At 58.0% G+C, this 23891-nt stretch overlaps 1 protein-coding gene across 4 annotated transcripts; it reads right to left on the reverse strand.

The window, feature by feature from the left end:
* Positions 1–4: 4 nt before the first annotated feature.
* Positions 5–23405, reverse strand: DLEC1 (DLEC1 cilia and flagella associated protein). Of its 4 annotated transcripts, none has more exons than XM_029077636.2 (38): positions 23227–23405; positions 22821–22961; positions 19438–19594; positions 18363–18476; positions 17751–17938; positions 16997–17340; positions 16261–16342; positions 15174–15261; positions 14469–14642; positions 14127–14263; positions 13874–13966; positions 13599–13689; positions 12646–12808; positions 12123–12309; positions 11646–11704; positions 10656–10818; positions 9905–9998; positions 9667–9794; positions 8435–8593; positions 8161–8300; positions 7035–7188; positions 6826–6936; positions 6612–6742; positions 6142–6324; positions 5947–6011; positions 5618–5769; positions 5124–5242; positions 4034–4104; positions 3503–3732; positions 3113–3250; positions 2601–2723; positions 1954–2048; positions 1778–1862; positions 1228–1422; positions 931–1092; positions 688–841; positions 369–492; positions 5–213 (listed from the first exon to the last, which is right to left on the reverse strand). In XM_029077636.2, the coding sequence occupies exons 1-38, from the start codon at positions 23398–23400 to the stop codon at positions 90–92; spliced, it is 5292 nt and encodes a 1763-aa protein (XP_028933469.2). In that variant the 5' UTR covers positions 23401–23405; the 3' UTR covers positions 5–89. The 4 variants fall into 4 exon arrangements, with proteins under 4 accessions (XP_028933469.2, XP_028933468.2, XP_028933470.2 ...); XM_029077635.2 differs by having other exon boundaries at positions 9667–9797; XM_029077637.2 differs by lacking the exon at positions 3113–3250 and having other exon boundaries at positions 9667–9797.
* Positions 23406–23891: the final 486 nt, after the last annotated feature.

Consider the following 23891-nt stretch of genomic DNA (forward strand, 5'->3'; position numbering starts at 1 on the left):
TGTGCGTGTTTCAACGGAGCTGTTTAATTCTCAGCCGCCCACTCAGTCCTGGTGCCCACTCCTGCCATGGCTCCCGCCCAGCCTGACACTCAGACCTGGTGCTCAGCCAGGAATCTCTCATCAAATGAGCCCTGACCCCAGAGGCTCAAGGTACATGGCTCCTCTCCCAGCATCCCATGAATGGTCACGGTGGCTTCGTACTTCCTGTTGTCCCTGTCAAGAGACATCCAGAAGGGGACTTGGCCAGGGTCAGTGCCTCCCTGCGGCCGAGAGGGAGAGAGGCCCAGTGGGGACCACCCTCAACACCCCACAACCGCCCCACAGCTCACAAAAGGGGCCGCTGCATCCCCAACGACCCGTGGCTGTACCTGGCAGTGAAGAGCAACTGCAGCGTGGCCATGGATGGGGGTCCGCAGGTGTGGCGGGCCGCGATGCTGCCATGGCCAGGGGAGACCCCAAAGGCAAGCTTCTTGTTGTGTCGCCCTTGCTTGTCTGCATTGGCCAAAAGTGGGGCCCACGGCAGCTCAGGGTGGAGTCTGGAGCCCCCTACCCCCTGGTCCCACTAGCTGGGGCAGAGGGTGGTCCCAGGCGGCTGGATCCCAACCCAGGGTGAGGCAGCTCAGGGTCTGTCCTCCAACCTGGCTGGCCCAGAGGGTGGAACTGGAGAGGCGCGGGACCGGTACGTACCCAGAACCGCCGTCCAGTAGCTCCGACAGCTGCTGTGGTTCATTATGAAGATGTCTCGGCTCCGCGGCTGGCCCACAAAGCACGTCCCAAAGTCCACGCTGCTAGTGGAGAGCCGCAGCAGTGGAACAGTGACCGACGCCAGCACGGGCACGAGCTAGGGGTGCAGGCCAGGGGCACGGTCAGCTTGCCCTTGCTAACCTGGCCTCTGGGTCCCCGCACTGTCTGAAGCCCAGGCTGCCCCACCTGCTGGGATGGGTTCCCGAAATCAAGGACCAGGCTGTCGCTCACATCCACCCGTTTCTCGCCATCCGCAGCCTGCAGCACTTGGACCCTGGGGTGCTGGCAGTCAGAGGGAAAGCTCTGCTGCTCCAGCAGCTTCAGCGAGATGGTGAAGGCCAGCGTCACCTATGGGCACAACCCCTCAACATGGGGAGCGTCACCGCCACCCCTGCCAATGGCTGCCTGTGACCACCGTCACCGGCCCCGGCCCTTCTCAGCAGGAAGAGCCCTGCCCTTCCGGTCCCCTAAACCCATGCCTACCAGCATGTTCTGCCCCGGGGCCAAAAGCAGCTCGCCTGGTGGCAGGGGACCTGTATCGCTGCCCCGGACTCGGGCCCCACGGGGGTCAGTCGCCCAGACGGAGAAGGGGGCAGCCAGTAGAAGGCGAAAGCGGAGAGGGGAATCGCTGCAGTTGGAGAGCTTCAGGCGGCGGAGGGTTATTGCCTCAGTCAGGATCTGCAGGGCCCCACAGGGAGGCAGGTCAGCCCTGACTCCGGACCCACCCTGAGACACTCAGGCCCCTGGAGGGAGAACTGGCCAAGTCTGGGGTTGGGTGGGAGGGGTAGTAAACATGAGTCCTATGGGTCCCCTCCCAACATTCACCCGTGGGGCCGAGACCACGAAGGCACCCCCGTGCTTCTGGTTCACGTTCCGAGGAATGAACAGCACCTGCCCCTAAGGGCCTGTGGCCCCAACTCCATCCAGGAAACAGATATCCCCTGAGACTTGTGCAGGGTCTCGAATGGGGTGAGTGGTCCTGAGGTGCTTCTCGGGAGGCAGGGGGGCTCCACAGGGAGCTTTGGAGACTCACTCGAGAGAGCAGGGAGTCCGGGATCAACTCGCTGGCGGTACAGCGGAAGTGCACGCCCCCATTGCTGTCTCCATCGACTTTCAACCTGAGTGAGGGAGCAGAGCAGACCCGTCTGGCTGGTCCACCCAACCCCAGGGTCGGCCTCCCCAAGGGCCCACCAGAAAGCTGCCACTCACAGAGCAGGTTTGACAAAGGCTTCCAAGTCAATCCTCAGGGGGCCCACGGCGAAGTGTTGCAGGCGTTTCACTTTCCCCGAGACTTCCTGGTCAACCTGGCAGCAAGGAGAGGGCACAGTCAGAGATGGAGAGGGGAGAGTCAAAGCTGTTAATGTCCCTGCTGGGTCACTGGGGGAGAATCTGGGGTGTTGGATGGTCTGTGCAGGGTCACTGGGGAGAGTCAACAGTCCATCCCTAAGCATGAGAGGGGGTATCTGGGAAAGCATCCAGAACACTATGTCATGAGGTGGACAGGCCAAGGGGGCTGACCCGAGAAGAATCACTGAAGGGCTGATTATCTTGGGCCGAACAAGCTCAGCCTGGCAAAAAATGAATGGGCCTCATCCTTTACTCTGGGCCAGGGGGCGTTGGGTCAGCCGCTTGGGGGTTGAGGTGCCAGGGAGATTGCTTGCCCCCCCCCTTGGGATTAGGAAAAGCATGGGCAGGGCTGGTAGCAGCTGATGCAGCCTGGGACCAGGCCCTGGCCTCTTGAGGGAGCTCTCTGCATGGTCCCCAGGATGGCCTGGAGTGGCGGTTCTGAGGGAAGCTCTCCCTGGGGTGCACCGAAGAAGGCCCCCATCCCAGGGCAGGGGTGTGGCAGGGCCTACCTTACGGTCTAGACTCAGGTAGCCTAGTGCGAACCCTGGACAGGGCACTCTGCACAGAACCTCAGGTAGGAGCAGGGGGGTGAAGGACAGGTGGATCGTGGCGCTGCCCCTGGCAGGAATCGTCTGGACCCCAAAAGAGACCCATCGGAGAGAGTGAGCCTGGGTGGGGCAGGTCCCCTGCCCCACTGGGAACATGAAGGGAAGAAGGGAAGCTGAGGAGCGGGAATCTCTCCCAGAGAGTTGGGCATCGGTGGGCGGGTGGGCATGGCCAGAACAGGCCTACTTCACCCAGACTGTCGGGCTGGACACTGAGACCACACAGCCAACACTGGTTTGGCCAATATCTGCTCCCACTCCCTCTTTCATTGACGCAACTGGGAACCACTGCTCCCTCCTTGGATGGGGCTCAGTAGTTTAAAGGAGTGGAGGCCAGGGAGGCCAGCACTGGCTCCTTCTGGGGATGTGGTGTGCAGGGCCGGGCAGGTTCTCAGCCGCAGTCCCCAGCCTCTCACCATTTGCCGAGGAGTGATGCCGTAGGGATAGGCTGAAGGGATGCCCTCCCGGGGTTGCAGCACGAGAGATAGAAGCTTCTGGGCTGGCTCAGGACTCGGGGGGCCTGCAGCATCACTCCCTTCCGCTGTACTCGGAGGCTGGCGTCATAGAGACTGTGCTGAGCCAGGCAGTCGTGGCCCGAAGCTGCCCAGCCTGCCAAGCCTCCATATCCTCCACCCACTCCCCAGGGTCCCAAGGTTGGGATGAGACCAGGACCCACTCGGACCCTCTGGCCACTGCCCACTGGCTTAGGTCCTCATGAAGCGTGGACAAACTGCAGGAGCCTGGGAGTGATGAGAAGCTAGGGTAAAGCCTGTGGTTCGGGTCCAGATGGTGACTGCACTCATTACCATGCCCTCTGGGCTGCCTGGAGGGAGGCCGGGGGGTGGGGTGGATCCCGGAATAGTCGTTGGGTGGTCCTGGTCACCGGGGCCCCAGGCCCCGGGGCATCCATCGCTCGGTTGGACCTCGCTGCCATCATGGTGGCGCAGGGGGAAGGGCGTCCCGGCAAAAAGCAGCAGGTCCAGCAGTTTGGCCTTGTCTTCCTCGGGGTTGTAGGTCTCCCAGTCCATGCGGATATCTGCGGGGGTGGGTACATTAGCCATGGGGCTGGGGCCATGTCCAAAAGCTGTGAAGTCGGAAGGTTCAGAGGGAGAGGCGGGTGGATGGAGGGAGGAAGAGAGGGTAGGGTAGGGGGAAGAGGGGCAGAAAGGGGCCCGAGGAGCCACACAGCATGAATGGGCATGGAGCTGTTAACTCCTCTGTCCTATCCTGTGAGAGAAGATGGGGCAGGGCCCATTCTTCCCAATACTCTGGTGGGGGAGAGCAATGGGAGGGATGGGCCAGACGGGGCCATGTGAGCCTTGAGGTGCCAGTCTTACCGCAGGGACTGGAGTTATTCAGCCGCACAGCACGGGAGACTGTGTCCCCCCCGGACACTTGAGTTCCAAATCTGAAAAAGACAATCACCCCATCAGTTCCCTCCAGGTCTCCCCATCATGGTCACCCAGTCCTGCAGTCCTCGGGATGGGGTTGGGAGTGGTAATGGGGGGAAGGGCGGGGGCATCTGCCTCCGTCCACTTCCTGGTACTCTATAAGTTGGCCCGGGGTGCTGACCAGGCTTGGGCTGTGGCCCAGCAAGTGTGGGAGCGAGCGGAGGGGCCAGAGACTCCCATGGGACAAGGGAATAATGCCAAGAGGTGGGAACTGGATTGGGAACACACATGTGTAGCTGTTCCAGGGTGTTTGACCCTGAAGTGTGGACTTTCTATGATCACTGAACTCAAGGGATCAACCATGGCCTAGTGGAAAGGAGCAGTGTGCCCTAGTGGAAAGAGCAACGGGCCTGGGACTCAGAAGACCAGGGGTCTAATCCTGGCTCTGCCACATGTCTGCTGTGTGACCTTGGGCCAGTCACTTGACTTCTCTGTGCCTCAGTTATCTCATCTGTAAAATGGGGATTAAGACTGTGAGTGCCGTGTGGGACATGGACTGTGTCCTGATTATCTTGTATCTACCCCAAGCACTTAGCGCAGGGCTCTGCACATAGTAAAGCAGTCAATAAATACCACTGATTGATCGATTGATTGATTTGGGGCCAACTAGCCAGCCACTATAGATGAGACTGACAAGGGACCTTTTGGGGTCCAGGTTCTCTCAGACACTCTCAGGTCTGATTGGAGACCCAGGATGAGAGAGGGTGGAAGTGAACCCAGACAACTGTAGGAGAACAATGACTACACCTCCACAGTTAGAACCCGGGGACACCGCCTCCATTATCCCTATGAACTGGGAAGCCTTAATGGGCACTTGGTCTCTGGCTCAGATTGCCAAGCCCAAGGTGCAGTCTTGCTGTCGGGAAGCCGCAGGGCCCAGGTGGGAGAAGCTAGGAGACAAAGCCGATTCCTGAGCAATCAAGGCCCCCTCACCCGCCCACTCCTGTCTGTGCCCAGCCGCTGCCCTGCATCCTACCTGATGACGGCTGGAATGCTGGCCTGTCCTCCAAGCTGTGGCCCGACCATCTGCAGCGAGATCGGGCAGCCCACCACGCCCATCCTCACGGGGACCACTGTGGCTGGCAGGTCTCCCACCTGTAACCCAACGTGGCTTTGCATCGCTGTACCCACCTGGAGGGGCCTGTCCCTGTCCCTTCTTATGTATTTATATTATATTTCCCTCTCCCTCCATAATGTAAGCTCATTATGGGCAGGGAATGCATCTATTACATTGTTATATTGTACTCTCCCAAAAGCTTGGTACAGTGCTTAGCACACAGTAACCGCTCAATAAATACAATTGACTGATTGACTCCCCTCCCCATCGTTGATAGCATCAGCATTTAGTGAATGTTGGCAATACATATGTGTTCGCGCGCACACACACACACGTGTGCCCAGAAGAGGGAAGTAGAGGGAGCCCATTAAAGTGGGTGGGGAGGAGTGGAGAATGCTGGGGTCCAGACGCACCCTACAGAACAGGATGTCGCTATAGGACCCCCACATGTTGCTGTAGGCCGTGACGTCCACGCAGAGCTGCTGGAAGGGACCCAGAGTCCCCTGGGCTGGCTGCACCCAGAAAGCCGCACCTTTCCCCTGAGACAGAACCGCTTCCTCGAAGGCTGGTGGGACGGATCGGAATGGAGAGACCCCAACTCCCGGTGGCTGCCTCCCCCAGATCCCGTCCCCAAGAACTCTGGGCTGAGGGTGGGCCTCAGCTTCCCGGCTGCCTGGCTCACACCCCCAGCCCAGCTATTCAGGCTCTCACTCCCATCCCTTGGCCAAGCCCAGGCCCTTACCCTGCTTCTCCTTCCTGGCCAGGGCCTCTGCCAGCCGTGAGGTCATGAGGGCAGGTAGCCTGGATCTTAGAAACATGGAGAGACCCCCAAGCTCGGCTCCCATCCCCAACCCATCCAGTGTCCTATCCCCTCCACCCAAGGACTTGAGGCCTGCGAGTTAGGCCTTGAGCCCCTAGACCCCCTTGGGCCACTCACGTAGGCGAGGGTGGGCCTGAGGCCAGGGGGCCTCCCCCAAAGTATTCCAGCACCAGGGTGAACGGAGCTGTGATGGCCGAGTCGTTCGTCAAGAGCAGCTGACGCTTCACCGGGCTCCCGAGCACCACGTCGGACCCAAAATCCAGTTGGAGGGGGGCTGGGCTTCCAGGGAGCTGCTCGCTGCTGTGGGGCACATACTGAGCCTGTTCCTAGACCTGCCATCACCCCTTCTAGGCACCGCCTGCCAGCCAGTTCTACCCTCACTGCTCAGTAGCCGCTGGATGTTTGGGTCGGGCAGGCCTCTCCCATGGTAGACTCTCCCTTGTTGTGTGGTCCTTGTTCGCTGGCCATCACCAACGAGCGGGATGAGTCCCAGGTTGTGTGGAGCCTCCACAGGGGGATTCCCTCTCCAAGCCAGGGACTCCCAAATCCTCCCCATCTCTCCCCCTCATCCCCAAGCCGCCACTCACCTGCTCTGTGCAGGGTCCCCAGGCACTGACAGCGTCACGTGCAGCCCTTGTGCTCTCCCCGAAATGGCCAGGATGAGGGGCTCCCCCATCCCTGACACACGGCAGGGTAGACCCAGTTGACTCAGCTCCTCCTGGCAGGGGCACAGGGTCAAGGTTGCCCATCTTGGGGCCGGCTGAGGCTGGAGAGATGGGGCTCAGCAGGGCGGGGTCTCACCAGGGTGTGGGCTGTCAACTCCACCTGCAGCTCCTTCTCTTCCCCGGGTCCCAGAAGGCCCTTGGTGGGGTGCACCGTGGCACAGCACAGGGAGGACTGGCTCCCAAGTAGCTGGAATAAGACAGAAAGGATACCAGGCATCCCTTTGGGGGTCCTCCACCCCCACCTTACCGCAGGCTCACCCCCCTCCCCCGCCACTCACAGCTCACCTGCCCCCACTGGAATCTGGCTGGCAGGAGACTGTGGTTGGCGAGCCAGACAGCGGCCTGGGCGGGCACGCCGAGATAAAGGTCCTGGAACACCAGGGAGCTGGACAGCAGGCTGACGATGGGGCACTGGATCTCGGCGGACACGGGGATGTAACTGCAGGGAAGAAGTGAGCAGGGGGTGGCAGGTTGGGAGCAGCACCATGGGGAATGAATGGAAGGAGAGAAGACGGATGGGCAAAGGAGGGCGGGGACATTCTACGGTTTAGTTAGGATGGTACAGAGCCCCACCCAACAGGGAACAAGTACAACCTGAACTAAGTCCTGGGGTGGCTGACGACTGGGCAGTGGGGTCAGTGAGGGAATGAGGAGGTGGGAGGGGGGACAGGGAGGGGTGCAGTGAGCGAGCACAGGCTTTCCGCTATTTCCGTGATGAATGTGCATGTCCATTGTACCCTTTCTTCCTGACCTACTGGTCAGGAGGCCAGGGTAGGGGCTTCTGGTAGGGAGCTTGTGGTGGCCAGAGGGGCCTGATGGGGTGAGACCATCCCTACTTGAATGAGGTTATGCGGGTGGAGGTGAGACTTTCCCAAACTTTTCCAGTCGTGATTCTTCATGGGACCTTACAACCACAGCAGCAGCCCAGGGGAAGCAGGCATGGAGGGACATGGTGAGACACAGGTGGGGGATATGGGGAGATGCAGATGGAGTGGGGAAACACCCTCTGGGTTGAAGGGAAGGATATGCAGGCTCACATATTTTCTCTCTCCACCAGGCAAGGGAGGACACTGATGACCAGAGAGGGTGACTTGCCCTAGGTCACCCGGCAGGTCAGGGGCAGGGCAGGGACCAGGACTCCTAGTCTCCAGCCTCCCAGTCCTGAACTATGCCCACAGCCCATGTAGAGACGCGGGGCCCCTAGCCACGGAGAACTGGCCCACCTCGCCACATGAACTGAGCTCTAAGGGCTCGGCTGTGACTTTTGACCTTCAACTTGACCTGGACTACACTAGCTCTCCTCAGGCTCCAGACCCCTGTTCCCAGATCTTGGGGGGCTTCAAGGGAAAGAGCCTGAAGGAAAGTTAATTGCATCCCACCCCGTCCCCACGAGTGTCCTGGCCGGCCTCACCTCGAGTCTCCGCCCTCCACACTCAGCACCAGAGCGGTGCGCAGGCTCTGGCAGCGGGAAGCCATGAACAGGACAGTCACATGACACTCCCCCAGAGGACCGATCTTGCCGTCAGGAGGCTCCATGCTGAATGGGGACTCCTGCATGCAGAGGCAGAGGAGTGGGAGGGAGTTCGGGGCCCCGGATCAGCTCCGGCAACTCACTACACAGGATTCAGGGTCCACATAGGTGACGAACAGCTGGCCGGCCCCACAGGTGGCCCCAACGAACGCACCTCCTCGCCCCGGTCCTGCAGACACTGCTGGCTCTCTTGAAGCTGCCATGAGGCGGACAGAGGGCTGCGGTTTTCTATCCAAAGAGTGCTGACTGTCACGTCACCCGCCCTAAGCAGACCCAGATTGAGGGCCGCCTCGTTGACTGTGAGAGCAGGACCCTAGTCAGATGCAAGAGTCAAATCAATCCATCGGTCGATGGCATTTACCGAGTGCTTACTATATGCAGAGTCCTTGGGAGAATATAGTTGAGTTGGTTATAGAGGATCCCTTCCCTCAAGGGGATTTTTCAATCCGCCAAGGGAGGAAGGCAGACCTGAATGATTTACAGGCAGATGGAGGGGGAGGGAGACCCCGCCTAGTGCAGGGGGCCCCGGGCCCGAAGCTGCCAGAATGGACTGGCTGAATCAGAAATCGCATGTCTAGTTGGATCCACATCTGTTCCTAGGTGCCTGGGGAGAGGTTCGTGGGCTGGGGATTAGTCCTCCTGGAGAAGGTGGATTTTCAGAAGGCTTCAAGGAAGGAGAATTGGGTGGTATGGCAATTTGTGGAAGAGGACACTGCCGGCTGGGGAAAAGGGTGAGCGAGGGGCTGGAGGCAGGGAAGTCGGGAACGAGTCACAGGGCCAGAATGAGGTGCTGAGAGAGCTGGTGGCTAGTTAATCAGTTAATCAATTATTATTACTACAAATAGTAATAATAATAATTGTAGTATTTGTTTAGTGTTTACTATGTGCCTGGCATTGATCCAAGCACAGGGGTGGAGGCAAGCAAATCAGGTTGGACACACTCCCTGTCTACATGGGGCTCACAGTCTCAATCCCCATTTTACAGATGAAATAACTGAGACCCAGAGAAATGAAGTGACTTCCCGAGGTCACAAAGAAGACAAGTGGCAGAGCCGGAATTAAAAGTTATGACCTTCTGACTCCCAGGCCCATTCTCTATTCACTATGCCTTGCAATTAATCAATAGTAGTTATTGAGGCTGGTGGTGCGAAGGTTACTGTTAAATTGTACGCTCCCAAGCACTTAGTACAGCGCTCTGCACACAGTAAGCACTTGATAAATACTATTGAATAAATGAAATAAGGAATCGGTGAGACCTCCAGCTGCCCTGCTGGGGGTGTTCAGTCCTGGGTCTCCCAGGTCATACAACCGGGAGGGGCAGTGGTATGCCTAGTGGGGACCAGCGGGCCCGGGAAGGAAGCTGCCCCACGGTCCTGCTCGGGTCACCTGGAAGGCAGCTTGGATGTGTAGGACCACAGGCTGTGGCAAATGCTCGATAGTGCAGCACAGGCTGATGCTGAGGACGCCCGGGTTCCCGCCGGTCAAGTGCAACTCCAGGTCAGTTCGGGCGTCGGCTTCTGGCGGGAAGGCTGCTGTCAGGAGGGCAGGCACGGGGGCTCTGGGGGTGGGGATTGCCTGGCTTGGGGGGCTCCAGCGGGCAGGGAGGAGGTGGAGGGTGCGGTACCTAGGGTGCCAGTGCACGGCGTCACTTCGATGACGTGGTCAGCGATGACGCTCTCCCAGGAGAAGCTGATGGCAGACTGGCTGGTGTTCCACATCTACAAGATTGACAGACGGACGGATTCAGTTCAGTTTCAATTCAGTAGTATCTATTATGCACTTACTGTGTGCAGAGCACTGTACTAAGCGCTTAGGAAAGTACAATATAACAGTAAAGAGTGACAATCCCTGCCCACAACGAGCTCACAGTCTAGAGAAGGGGAGACATCAATACAGATAAACAGACATTAATACAAATAAATGAAATTACAAATACATGCATAAGTGCTGTGGGGCGGGGAGCTGGGGGGAAAGCAAAGGTAGCATGTTAGGGTGATGCAGAAGGGAGCGGGAAATGAAGTGGGGCTTAGTCTGGGAAGGCCTCTTGGAGGAGAGAGGACTTCAGGAATTGTCTGACAGAATTGAGGAGTGAGGGTGTTCTAGGAGTGGGGTGGCAGGGAGAGGCTGCCCCAACTAATAATAATAATGACGCTTAAGCGCTTACTATGTTCGAAGCGCTCGAGTAAAGACAAGGGAATCGGGTTGTCCCACGTGGGGCTCACAGTCTTAATCCCCATTTTACAGAGGAGGTAACTGAGGCACAGAGAAGTTAAGTGACTTGCCCAGAGTCACATAGCTGATAAGTGGCACAGCTGGGATTAGAACCCACAATCTCTGACTCCCAAGCCCGTGGTCTTTCCACTAAGCCACGTGACCTGAAAGGTCCTCCGGACGCTGATGCCGGTGAAGTTGGCCCCGGGGATGAGGATGGCACCCGGCTCCAGGACCACCAGTGGCGGCTCTGCTGACCCCTTCACCTCGATCCCCAGGACGATGGCCGCGCTGTCCCCGACGCCAACCCCTGTGCTGTCCTCCGGGCTGCAGGGAACCATGGAACAACTGAGCGGCCACCTCTGCACCGCGGGCCCAGATCTGTGGGGAGCCCCACGCCCCATTCTCTTTCCACCGGCACAATATGGCTTGGGGCCGCGTGCCTCGCCCACTTCCTCCAAACTTCTCCAGGCCAAACCCGCCTCAGCCCAAGTACCCTGGTAGTAGTCATGGAGGCCTACTCCTCTCCCCACAGCTACGGGTACAACGAAGGAGAAAAAGCCGCAGGGCTGCGTGGGGACTCGATTGCCACCATGTCAGGGGAAGGACAAGGTGGGGACAGGGACAGGCCGCCCATGGTAGATGAAGCGTGGGACCGAGTGCTTGGGAATGGGATGTGTTACAGACACGGCCCCTGCCCCTACTGCCTTATAATTTAGTGGGGAGACCCGGCATCCCACATTGCCGAGAAAGCAGGAGGCATTAGAGTTAAAGAACATCAATACCAAGGATAAAACGTGAAAAAACCTTCCATAAATGATGAGTCAATCCAAGAGGTGGTGGCCATCACCAAAATGGACCAGCTGATGGGCATGGGGAGGCCAGCCAGGACCATCCCACGTCGGTCCTTGCTGATGATGGCAGCTTAAAGACCCTGCGAGCCACGGACGCTGGATGGTGTCACCCCTGGGGTCCTGCATGGCCGAAATGGACCGGACCAGACCAGACAGGGCGAGCATAGGTAGGTGTGGAGACAGCTTCAGTTTGCTCCAAGTGGAGACTGGAGAGGGGTCAGTTCGGTCAACAGATTGGATTTAAAACCCGCCCCTGACTCGCCCCACCCCTGCGCTGGACCAACCCATGGGTCCGCTTACCCGGGGGATCCAATGGCGTCTTCTAGCACCATCTGCAGCACACTGTGGTATTCCTGGGGCTGAGAGGGGGGAGCCAGGAATAGGAGGCCCATGAGCATCGGGAGAGGATCCCTGGGCCTTGCCTCCGCTGTTTCTTTAAATTGGTATTTGTTAAGCCCTTACTACTGCTCCACACTGCTCTAAGCTCTGGAGTAGATACAAAGTCATCAGGTTGGACACAGTCCACATCCCACGTGGGGCTCATAATCTTAATCCTCATTTTAGAGCTGAGCTGAGGTGCAGAGAAGTGAAGTGACTTCACTCAGCAGACAAATAGCGGGGCAGGGATTAGAATCCAGATCCTTCTGTCTCCCAGCCCGTGCTCTATCCACCAGACCACTCTGCTTCTCAGGCTGCTCCCCAGACGCCCACCCTGAGCCACCCCCGCGAGCGGGAGCTAGAATGGCTCAGACCCATGTGGCCCCAGAGGGCGGGTACCTCTTGGGGCTTGAAGGTGAGCAAGAACTGGGCGACCTGGTGGGCCTTCAGGACCCCATGGTCTGGGGAGACTGCAAACGCCGACCCCGGATCCGGGTGGTCCTCGGCCGGAGACGGGGCGGTTCTGGGGGTGTGCGGCCGCAGGTTGGGCTTCATCGTCCGCCAGTGGAAAGGCAGTTGCAGGTGCCTGCGGAAAGCTGAGCTGATCGGGGTGAGCTCCCTTTCCCCCTGCCTTGCCCCAGGAGAGAATGAAGCCTCCTTCCTTCCGGAGCGGGACCCCAGCCCTGGGGAGAGAGGAAAATGGAGGGGCGGGGGCGGAAGGCATCCCCCTACTCTGGGGGATTCTCGGCACTGGCCAGCCTGAGGGCGGGGGTGGAGCTGCTCTGTACCCGATGGGATTGAGCCCACAAATGTCCTCTGCTTCCTGGGCCTCCCTCATCCCATCCCCAGTCCTCACACCGAGAAGGTCCCTCGAGTCGCCCCCGGGGGCTAGGCGGGTCAGCGGGGGCTTCGGGACACTCACGAGCAGTTTCTGACCAGCAACTGCTTCTCAGCCATCACTTGCGGGTTCTGGGGTCCGAAGCAGACAAAGTACTGGGCTGCCGGGTCCCTGGCCTCCCCGGGCAGCAGCTGGCTCTCCTCGCCGGAAACGTGCACCAGCTCCACGGCAGCCAACTCCCCCATCCCTGACAATGACATGGTGGCAGAGGCGGGGAATTCCTTTGATAGCTGGGTGCGAGGTTACTGCCCCGGCAGCTGAAAGCTTCCGTTTACCAGTCCATCCATGAGCAGTATGTACTGAGCTCCTACTATGTTCAGAGCCCTGTGCTGGGCGCTTGGGAGAGTGTCGGTGACTTGCTGTCAGCGTGTGGGACCACTAGCCCAAGTGCTAACACCTGGCTACGACCAGGCAGAAGCTGGAGCCACTGCCTCGGGCACCAGATCCTCCCCCAGCTTTCCTGCCCTCCTCCTCCATGAAGCCTTCAAGGAGTAATGGGAAGGGAGCTAAAGATTGGCTGGCGCCGCCCTGGGTCGGGCCCTGACCGGACTGCTCCATCAGCTCAAGAGCCTTGACTTTCCCTCCCATTCCCCCGCTCCTCTCTCAGTGCATCACCTCTACTGCCCAACTGCTAAGTAATCAATCAATCAATCAGTTGTCCTGTAGCGGCCTGCGGGGATCTAAGGGGCGAATGCCCTCCAGGGGAGGAAGACTTAGCCTAATCCTAGGGCTACATTGGGCGGGGTGAGGAGCAGGAGGGGAAAGGCAGGAGGACTGGGTAGGAGATAGGGTGAGGGTGATGGGGAGGAAGAGTGGGTGCCCAGTGCAGAGCCCAGTATGACACCCTGAGTGTGGGAGGCACCTAGCACAGTGCCCCGTCCCGCCCTGTTGACAGTGAAAGCTTCTGAAACTGTAGCAGAACAAAAACCTCTTTGGAGAAACCTGGGGCCTGGGGTCCCCAATTCGGGCCAACCCACCTGTAATGGTGACGTCACAGATCTGGCAATTGTCGCATACAATGATGAATGTTTGTGCCCACGATCCCAGTTCAGTTGGGAAAAACAGGACCTGATTCCGAGACAGGGAACAATGACGGGCCAGGGCCACCCGCCTGCCTCTCCCCTACCCCAGCCCTCCACCTCCCGTGCCCCAGGAAACCCCTCTTCCCGCTGGCCCCATCCATCTCATCTGCTCCTCAGGAACCCCCACATCCTCCTGGCCCCCCGCTTGAACCCCAAGAAGCCCGGCTGACCTCGATGGTGACCGAGTCCCCGGGCCCAAGCTCGAACAGGGCCGGCAGGATGGTGAATGGGGCTTCTTCCACGAAGGCCCGATGGGCCACAGCCTGAAAAGAGGAAGGGAAGGGTGGAGGGAGAGAAGGAAGAAGCAGATGGCCCTGGGGGCTTCGGAACTCAGGAGTCCAGGCTTCTGTCTCGTGGACGATGGTCAGGAAGCCCCTGCTCCGGAGGGGGCCAAAGCAGGCCTGACGTGGGCCCGCCCCTCACCTTGAAAGTCGGGGGAGGCCAGTCTTTCTGGCGCATGATGCAGAACCGTCCTCGGCTGAGGCCGTAGTTGGTGCACAGGAAGCACAGCAGCTTGATGCCGCCCAGCAGGCAGGCGCCGCAGTCCAGCCGCCTTGGCCCTGAGTCCACCACCCGCCCACAGACAGAGCGGAATGGGTCGGGGACAAGGGGAGAGACCGGGGAGAACATGGGCGAGAAGGGGAGGGAGTGGGTGAAATAGGGCAGGCTTGGGGAAGATGGTGAGGGAGCAGGTAACCCACGACCACCCACATCTCCCCTCACGGGCAGCGCGCCCCCCCCCCCCACTCTGTACCCGTCACTCACACGTTAGCATGGGAGGGGGCCTCTTGGCCTGGAGAGGGACCAGGAGGGAATGCTCAGCTTGGGTCTCCACCAGCAGGAAATCCTCGTAGTCGGCCAGCGAGTCGGGAGCGAAGCGGATTGGGAATCGACAGCTCATCCCAGGGGCCACTAGGCCTCCTTCCCCGGGAAATTGCCCTGCCAAGACAAGCACGTGAGGAGGGCCAGGGTAGCCACAGAGGATGGAGGGGAGGACAGTACTCAGCTGGGAGGCATGGAAAACCAGCGGGGCGGGAAGCCAGAGCACGACATTCTCCAACCCCACAACCCCACAGATCCAAACATTCTCAGTCAGTCAGCTAATAGTATTTTTTGGGTGCTGTGTGCAGATCGCTGTACTAAGTGCTTGGAAGAGTATAGTATAACAGGAGCAGAGGAACCTGGGGAGCAGCAATTCTAGGGTGCTCTGGTTTTGTAGACTCCAACCCTGCCCCCTCCCGACCTGCTCCTGTTGGCTCAGACCACCCCGTGCCCCTGCCCAGCCCCTGACGGACCCCCCGTGCCCTATCTGGGCCCCTGCTCTGGCCAGGTCTGCCTTGGATGTGGGTCAGGAGAGGCCTGGGTCGGGGGAGGCCTGGGTCTCAGAGCCGCCAGCCCAGCCCTCCCAAAGGGCTCTCGGGGCCAATTTACGTGGCATGCCGTCCCACCCCGGGGCCGGGCAAGGCTCACCCAGGCCCACAGAGAAGAAGCGCGTGCTGGGCGGGATGAGGCGCAGGTGGCGGCTGGAGGCCGTTGTGTTCTGCAGCTCCACGATCATCTTTGCCGGCCAAAGGAGAGGGGGAGGAAAGCAGGGCTGGAGCCGGCTCCGAAAGGCATATCCCGTGCTCCCCCATTGGCCCGGCCCAGGGCTCCTTAACTAGCACGGGACCCCTACCCGCACAAAACACACAGGGGATCACCCAGTACGGAGCTCTAATAATAATAATAATAATGTTGGTATTTGTTAAGCGCTTACTATGTGCCGAGCACTGTTCTAAGCGCTGGGGTAGACATAGGGGAATCAGGTTGTCCCACGTGGGGCTCACAGTCTTAATCCCCATTTTACAGATGAGGGAACTGAAGCACAGAGAAGTTAAGTGACTTGCCCACAGTCACACAGCCGACAAGTGGCAGAGCTGGGATTCGAACTCATGAGCCCTGACTCCAAAACCCATGCTCTTTCCACTGAGCGACGCTGCTTCTCAACACACAACAGGGACCCAGTAGCTCGGGCAGCCAGCACCACAGCCCCCCAGGGCAGTGCGGCGCCCACAGCAGGTGCTCAGCACAGCGTTCCACACCCAGCAAGCACCTAGTACCCAACAGGCGATCAGTACAGCGCTCTATAGCTAGAGGGCAACCAGTACAACGCTTTACAGGCCTCCAGGGGGCGCTCAATAAACACCCAGGATGATAACGACAACCCGATTCCACTTGTACCCTCCCTAGCGCTTAGTACAGTGCCTGGCATACAGGAAGCGCTTAGCAAACACAATTATTATTATTTTTATTACTAGGGAAACTCTGATCCCTGAGACTTTCGATCATCAGAGCACTCTATCATTCAGTCGCTTTTAATGGGTGCTTACCATGTGCACAGCACTGTATTAGACCCTTAGAAAGTACAATGCTCCTTCCCTTCCCTCCCGCAGCATTTCTGTATTCCGCGCTGACCCCATCCGGGCCGGTGTGAGTGAAGGCGGTGGAGGGAAGGGGCCGGTCTGGACCGGTCAAAGACGGCGGCTGGACCAGGATGTGCCCTGCCCGGTGCCCTTACCTCGTAGACCTGTCCGGCCTGGAACTCGGTGAAAACCACCACTGGCGGGTTAGGCAGGAACACGGGCACATCGTGGGCGGTGCTGGGCACGAGGAGAGGAGAGAAGACCTGTCAGTTTTCGTGGCTATAGGAAGGGCACCGCCTTTTCTCCCAGCTGGGACAGAAGGGGTCATTTTCCCGAGAGAAGGGGCCTGCAGGGCTTCTGCGGGCACGCGGGGAGCTGAGGGTCCCCGGCCCATATAGGAACTCTTAGGGCCCTGGGGGAGATGGGGTCGGGGTTCATGGCCTCCGGGGCCGAGCTGTGACCTCAGCGCTGTCCTGGACGAAGCTGCACCATCAACTGGGGTGGAACTGGGTTGTGTGGTGCATGGGAGGAGGAAGAGGAAAGAGAGGGTGGGGGAGGGGAGAAGTTGGGGGCCGGTCATGGGGTGGGTGCCGGCTCCCCCGCAAAAGGGTTGAAGCGCTGAGCAGGAGAGTCCTGGGGTGCTGGGATTCTCCCCCTGATTCAGGGAGCCCCCAAAACAGGCCTGTTTGGGGTGTTCCCAAGGGGCAGGGCCCTGGAGTGGATGCCCCTTCAGCCAACAGTGCTCAGGGCTGGACCTGGGCCACAGGGAGGAGAGCCCGTGGGGGGAGACCCAAAGGCCAGGAGGGGAAAGTGCAGCCCCCCCCCATCCATCCACCCCCTGCAGTTCCCAATAGCATAGCTCAAGATGAAGGTGCTCATGGCTGAACCCACCTGCTGGACGGGGCCACTGCACTCTGACCCCGGCCCCGGCTCTGTCTCCGGCCCCGAATGGCCCGTGGGGAGGGCACGAGCAGAGATGCGCCCCCAGGCACTGTGTTGGGTGGCAAGAATTGGGGGTTTCTCAGAAAGTTGTGCCGCATCTCCAGCCTGGCCAAGAGGTTCCGTTCCCGCACACGCTCCGCCGTTGGCAGGTGATCCATCCATGCTGGGCTCCGGGCTGAACTCCAGGCTAGACTCTGGGCTGGACTCTGGGCCGCCCGCCGCTGCTCGGGCCCACGCAGCGGCCACCGCTCAATGCCCATCCAGGTATTGGCCGGCAGCAGTGCTGGACTGGCCTAAGGTCCAGACAGACACAAGCCAGACACACACATCGACGAATTCATACACTACCAGAGTGATGGTGGAGCAGGGTGGATGGGGGCAGATCTCCCCACCACTGTGGAAGTGGCGAGGGAGGCACCCCAGACTGTAATCTCTCAACCCCAGGTCCTGCCTCCCTGTGCCACTGTGGCTCTGGTTCAGCTGCTTTGGGTAGGGCAGGTAGCCTGTCTCTCCCCACGCTGATACTGTCTCCTCCCAGTCACCACCCCCACAACCCTATGGGTCTTCCTGCATATATGATGCTTTCATGGACTGCCCCCCACCTCGAGCTTCACTCCCACTCCCTTGCTACCCCATTTTGGCCTGCCCCTATCCAAGACCCTACTTGTTCTGCCCTAGCCCTGCCTGTTTGGCCCTGCCAGACCTGGGGGGTTGGCTTGTCAAGGTCCTTGGCTTCAGGGGTCGAAGGCTGCATCACGCTGGTCAAATACTTGCCCACCCGAGCCACTGGATGCTTCTGGCCATGAAGGAGTCGAGCCAAGCGCCAAGGCGGCCATGCCATATGCTGCTCATGGCTAAAGTTGGATCTGATGTGGTCAGGACCAAATCCATCTGCAGCCCAAAGCAGAAGTGGATGGACATGGTAGTCAAGAGGGGTGGCCCAGCCTAGGGCCTCGACTTTTGACCCTGGAGCAGCAGGCACCCTCTGGACCCCAGCGCATCATTAGATGCTGGGCATGTTTCCCCATGCAGGCTGCAGGCTGCTTGCAGTTCCCTCTGCCTCCCAGGCCCAAGTCCCCAGGAAGACCTAGCCCATCAGCACTAGACAGGGGGCCAAGCGGGAGAATGCGGAGAGCAGAGAGGGTGTGGCATCAAGGCCCAGCTGGGGACTTAGGCAGAAACCATTACTCTCAGGGGATGACCGGATGGTGGAGGATGGAGGAGGATGAGGACAAGGACAAGGAAGAAGAGGAGGAGAGGGAGGAGGAAGAGGAAGAAGAAGAGACAGAGCTAGAAAATCTTTGGGGAGAATTACCTTTTGGGGCACCGGAAAAGTTGGCCTTTTGAGACAGGAGATAGTCCTCAGGGCAAAGCAGGTGGTGCTTCTTCAAGAGTTTACTGTCCTCCACCCACCTGAAGGGGACCGAGCCTGTGGGCAGAGAGGGAGGGGTGCAGATGCCTGGAGGTGGATTCTCCCTTGCAGGTAGCCTCCCCAGGACCCTCCTCCTTTGCTGATATCTGGTTCAAGAAGGAATCATCAGGCCTCCTGCGCTGGCCCCATCAGCTGGAGGGGCAGCAAGGGGGCAGAGGAGAGGCTGCTGCCACACAACTTGATGGCACCATGGGAGTTGCAGAGGGCTCTGTAGGGGGCTGGTACCCCAGGGGTACAGGTGCCAGGGCACAACCCAGAGATTTGGGCTCTGAGGGTCTTCTGGCCCAGGAGTCCAAAGTTGGCCAAGTCTGATTGTCCTTTTCCCCCCTCTATCCATAGCCCCCAAATAATAACACCCCTCCCCCAACCCAGGGTCAGTGCCCCTCCCCCTGCCCACATACATGCGCCATTGGCCTGTCCAGCTCTGACAGGGACCCAGGACCATGGGAGCAACTGGATGTTAGTCTCTCTCCTGGAGACTCACCACCAGAGTTAGAGATTGACTATCCAACCCTCTGACTCACCCCGCTGTGATCCAGCAGAGATCAAGCCCTGACTTTCTATCCCTGACTGTCTCCCAGTGACCCAGTGCAGACCAACACCCCCAACTCTCCCCTCTCCATCCCTATCTCCACCAGTAACCCAGAAACGACCATTCCAAACTCCTGACTCTCCCCTCTCTATCCCTGACTCTCTCCCAGTGACCTAGCGTGGACCATCCAACACCCCTCACTCTCCCCAAAGTGTTGCTGCCTGACCCCATACAGACCTAGCATGGATGCTGGGCTATGGATCTCCCCAAAGCCCTCTGCACCTGCTACTATGCCTGCCCCCCCCCCCCCCACACACATAGTCACAGATTCGCCGGACCCCAGGACTACCCCTGTGAGCTGGCCATCAGAAAACTCTGGCATGGAGCTAGCCCAGGAGGTTAGCGGTAGGCCCAGCTGGGCCATACCTGAAGGCAGCCTGATGCCGCTGAACAGATCTCCGGTGTCTGTTTTTGCCCTGCTGCAGACCCTCTCTTCCTCGGTCACAGTCCGGGCTCGGGCCTCAACGATGACCCTTTCCACCATGTCGGCCTCTTCCAGGCGTCGGCGGTGATCCCGGTGGAGCTGGAGAAGGTGAGGGAGATGGGCCCCAGCATCAGATCAGGGAGGGGGACCAGAACAGGGAATTGCAGCCCCGCTGAATGGGCGACACCCCAGCGGTCCTGCTCCCCACCTCTCCCGAGCTGCTTTCTGCCAGGGCAGGGTCTCCCGGGGTCTCCTGGTACTGCCAGCCATGGAGGTCAGACTCTGCCTTCCCATGCCCCCTGGCCTGGGAGGGGGCCGAGGCAATGAAATTTTCATTCACACATTCAATCGTATTTATTGAGCACTTACTATGTGATAAGGACTGTACTAGGCCCTTGGGAGAGTAAAATAGAACAAAAACAATAAAATCAACAATAACTTTAGTCAATTTCATTAATGAATGTGCCCAATCAGGCGCCTCATGGTGACTGATGACATCGGACTCACCCGAGGGCCAAAGTTTTTAGGATTCGGTCACAATAATCACAGTGTTATTTGTTATGTGCTTTCTATGTACCAAGTACTGTAGTAACTGCTGGGGCAGACACAAGATAATCAGGTTACACACTACAGACCTTGTCCCATATGGGGCTCACTGTCTAAGTAGAAGGGAGAACAGATATTTAATCCTGATTTACAAGATGAAGAAACTGAGGCTCAGAAAAGTTAAGTGAATTGCCCTCAGTCACACATTCATTCATTCATTCAATAGTATTTATTGAGCACTTATTATGTGCAGAGCACTGTACTAAGCGCTTGGAATGTACAAATCGGTAACAGATAGAGACAGTCCCTGCCCTCTGACAGGCTTACAATCTAATCGGGGGAGACGGACAGACAAGAATAGCAATAAATAGAATCGAGGGGATGACAGAGCGGGGATTAAAACCCAGATCCACAGGCTCTTTGCTCTAGGCCACATTGCCCTATTTATGGTATTTGTTCAGCATTTACTATGTGCCAGGCACTGTACTAAATGCTGGAGTAGATACGAGATAATCAGGTTGGACACAGTCTCTGTCTCACATAGGGCTGAGAGTTTCTCAGATAACTGAAGAACAGAGGAGTTAAGTGACTTGCCCAAGGTCACTCAGCAGGCAAGTGGAGGAGCCAGAATTAGAACTCAGGTCTGCAGACCACCAGGCCAGGGCTCTTTTCACTAGGCCATGCTACTTCACTGCTTCAACCCTATCCGTTTGTGTGGGTGGTTGTGGGAGTGATCAAAGTACTCTATTTGTACTTTCCGCCCTGTGGCCATCGCCCTGGCATGGGGGACTGCTGTGTGATGGAGTCTGGTCACCAGACACGATCCAGACCTTTGGCTGCTCCAGACCTCGGCAGACGTTCCCCTCTGCCGGCGGCCCGAGGACCTGTGGCTGCGGCCTTACACCCCACCTGCTTTCATTCATTCACTCATTCATTCATTCATATTTATTGAGGGCTTACTGTGTGCAGAGCACTGTACTAAGCACTTGGAAAGTACAATTCCACAACAGATAGAAAGAATCCCTACCCAACAATGAGTTCATCGTCTAGAAGGGGGAGACAGACAACAAAACAAGTAGACAGGCATCAAGAGCAACAAAATAAATAGAATTATAGATGCATATACAGCATTAATAAAATAAATAGAATAATGAATATGTACAAATACACACAAGTGCTGTGGGGCGTGGAAGGGGGTAGAGCGGAGGGAGAGAGTTGGGGTGATGGGGAGGGGAGGAGGAGTAGAGGAAAAGCAGGGCTCAGTCTGGGAAGGCCTCCTGGAGGAAGTGGGGTCTCAGTAGGGCTTTGAAGGGGGGAAGAGAGTTAGTTTGGTGGATTTGAGGAGGGAGGGCATTCCAGGCCGGAGGTAGGGCATGGGCCAGGGGTTGATGCCAAAGAGACCGTGGAAAGGAAATTGGGAAAAAGAAAGGCCAGCTAACCCCAGAAGATGAGGGTCACTCGACGTTGGCCCCTCAGCGGTCTAGTTGGCACTAACCCAAGCTCATATCCCATTTTCCTTCTTCCTCCTACCTGCAATTTATTTTGGTGTCTATCTCCCTTGGCTTCACTGTAAATCAATCACTGGCATAATGAGTGCTTCTGTTTGCAGAAGACTAAACTAAGCGCTTGGGAAAGTACTTTACAATAGAGTTGGTAGACACATTCTCTGTCCACAAAGAGCTTATAGTCTGGAGGGAGAGACAGATATTAAAACAAATTACAGATATGTACATAAGTGCTGTGGGGCTGAGGGTGGGGTGAATATCAACTGCACTTATGACAGAAGGGAGAGGGAGTAGGTGACAAAAGGTCTTAATCAGGGAAAGCTTCCTGGAGGTGTGATTTTAATAAGTCTTTTAAGGTGGGGAGAGTAGTGGTCTGTCATATATGAAGTGGATGGAAGTTCCAGGCTAGAGCGAGGACACAGATAAGCTCCTTGAAATAAGGGATGATGTCCACTAACTCTAGTGTACATTCTCAAGGTTCAGTACTGTGCTCTGCATAGAGTAGGTGCTCGGTATATATGGTTGACTGACTGGTTATCGAATTGTGTGTGATGTTGGGCAGGGACGTAAGGCTTGAGGCTGAAAAGTGCTAGCAATGAAAAGTAAGTCCAGGAACTATAGCCTATTTGTGGTGGTGAGTGAGGGAGTCTCATCACCTCTCAAGAGCCATTTAAGGTTCATCCAGTCAATACCATCAAGGGAACTGCGTGGACGGCCCTTGCTAGCCGCTGCTGGCACTGGGTGGCCCTTGGTGGCTGCCTTGAGGCTGGCAGAGAAATGTTAATTAAAACCCTGGAGTGGCCCACGGAAAAAAAAAGTTTGAGCCAAATGGATAATAATAACGATGACGGTATTTGTTAGTACCAAGCACTGTCCTAAGCGCTGGGGTAGATACAAAGTAATCAGGTTGGACAAGGTCCCAGTCCCACCTGCGGCCCACAGTCTTAATCCCCATTTTACAGATGAGGTAACTGAGATACAGATTAAGTGAAATGACTTGCCCAAGGTCACACAGCAGACAAGTGGCACAGCTGGGATTAGAACCCAGGTCCTTCTGATTCCCAGGCCTGTGCTCTATCCACTAGGCCACATTGCATCTGATCAACCAACATTGGGTCGGGAGGGCCTATTTGGGGAGGAGGGATTTTATGAGAACTGGCGGAAAAGCCCTGGGATAGTGGAATAAGGAAAGGCCCCTGGGGCCAAACCAGAAACCAACCTGAGGTGCTGGAGGGAACAGAAAGGGACTCCGAGGGTCCTGGTGGCCCCATTACCTGCTGCAATTCCTCCACGAACTTCTCGTGAAAGGGGTCATCTCCCCCTCGGGACTGGATGAAGGTGGCCCCCAGCTCCGGGCCTATGCTAGCCACCGTATACAGGTCCTGGAAGACGCTGGTCAGCAGGTGGGCAATCTCCTGGGGGCAACATGATGGGAGGGATTAGTGAATTAGTGCCTGGGTCAGGGAGGGAGGCAGGAGGGCCGGGGAGGGGAAAAGCGGGGAAGGGGCCGGGGGCGGCCGCCTACACTTTCAGGGAAATGGTGTTGGCCGGACGAGGTCCAGGAGGAGCTGGCTGCCCAACAGGGGTCCCGGGGCGGGGGTGTGGGGGCTCCCGGAGAGATGGAGGCGACCGGAGCCTGAGGTCCTGGGGAAAGCGGGGTCCCGGGGGCGAGGCGGACACCTGGGTCCGCACGGAGGTGGGGCGCAGGCGGAGCATGGCGGCCTCTGCGGGGCTGCGGAGGCCCTCCGGCCGACCGCACATTTCCTTCCCGGAAAAGCTCGGCGTCCGAGGGCTCCGGCGCCCCGGGCCGGGAGGGGACTCGGAGAAAAGACCGGGAGTACAGGAGACGGCCATTTCCGTTTATTAACGGTCTCCCTGGCAACGACCGTTTCTTCATCTCATTTCCGCCGTGGCCTCTTCCCCCCTCCTCTCCCTCCTTCTGGTGTCTCCTCCTCTGCCCTCCCATGCCTCCCTCTCCGCCTCCCCACACCTTTCCCTGCCTCCTTTTCTTATCCCTCCTCCCTTTTCCCCCATTCCTCCCTCCCTCCCCCTTCCTTTCCTTTGCCCTATGATAATAATAATAATGATGGTATTTGTTAAGCGCTTACTATATGCAAAGCACTGTTCTAAGCGCTGGAGGTGGGGAGAAATATAAGGTGATCAGATTGTCCCACGTGGGGCTCACAGTTTTAATCCCCATTTTACAAATGAGGTAAATGAGGCCCAGAGAAGTGAAGTGACTTGCCCAAAGTCACACAGCTGACAAGTGGTGGAGCCAGGATTAGAACCCATGACCTCTGATTCCCAAACCCGTGCTCTTTCCACTGAGCCACACTGCTTCTTTC

This window comes from Ornithorhynchus anatinus, chromosome 13 (assembly GCF_004115215.2).
Source record: "Ornithorhynchus anatinus isolate Pmale09 chromosome 13, mOrnAna1.pri.v4, whole genome shotgun sequence".
Lineage (NCBI taxonomy): Eukaryota > Metazoa > Chordata > Mammalia > Monotremata > Ornithorhynchidae > Ornithorhynchus > Ornithorhynchus anatinus.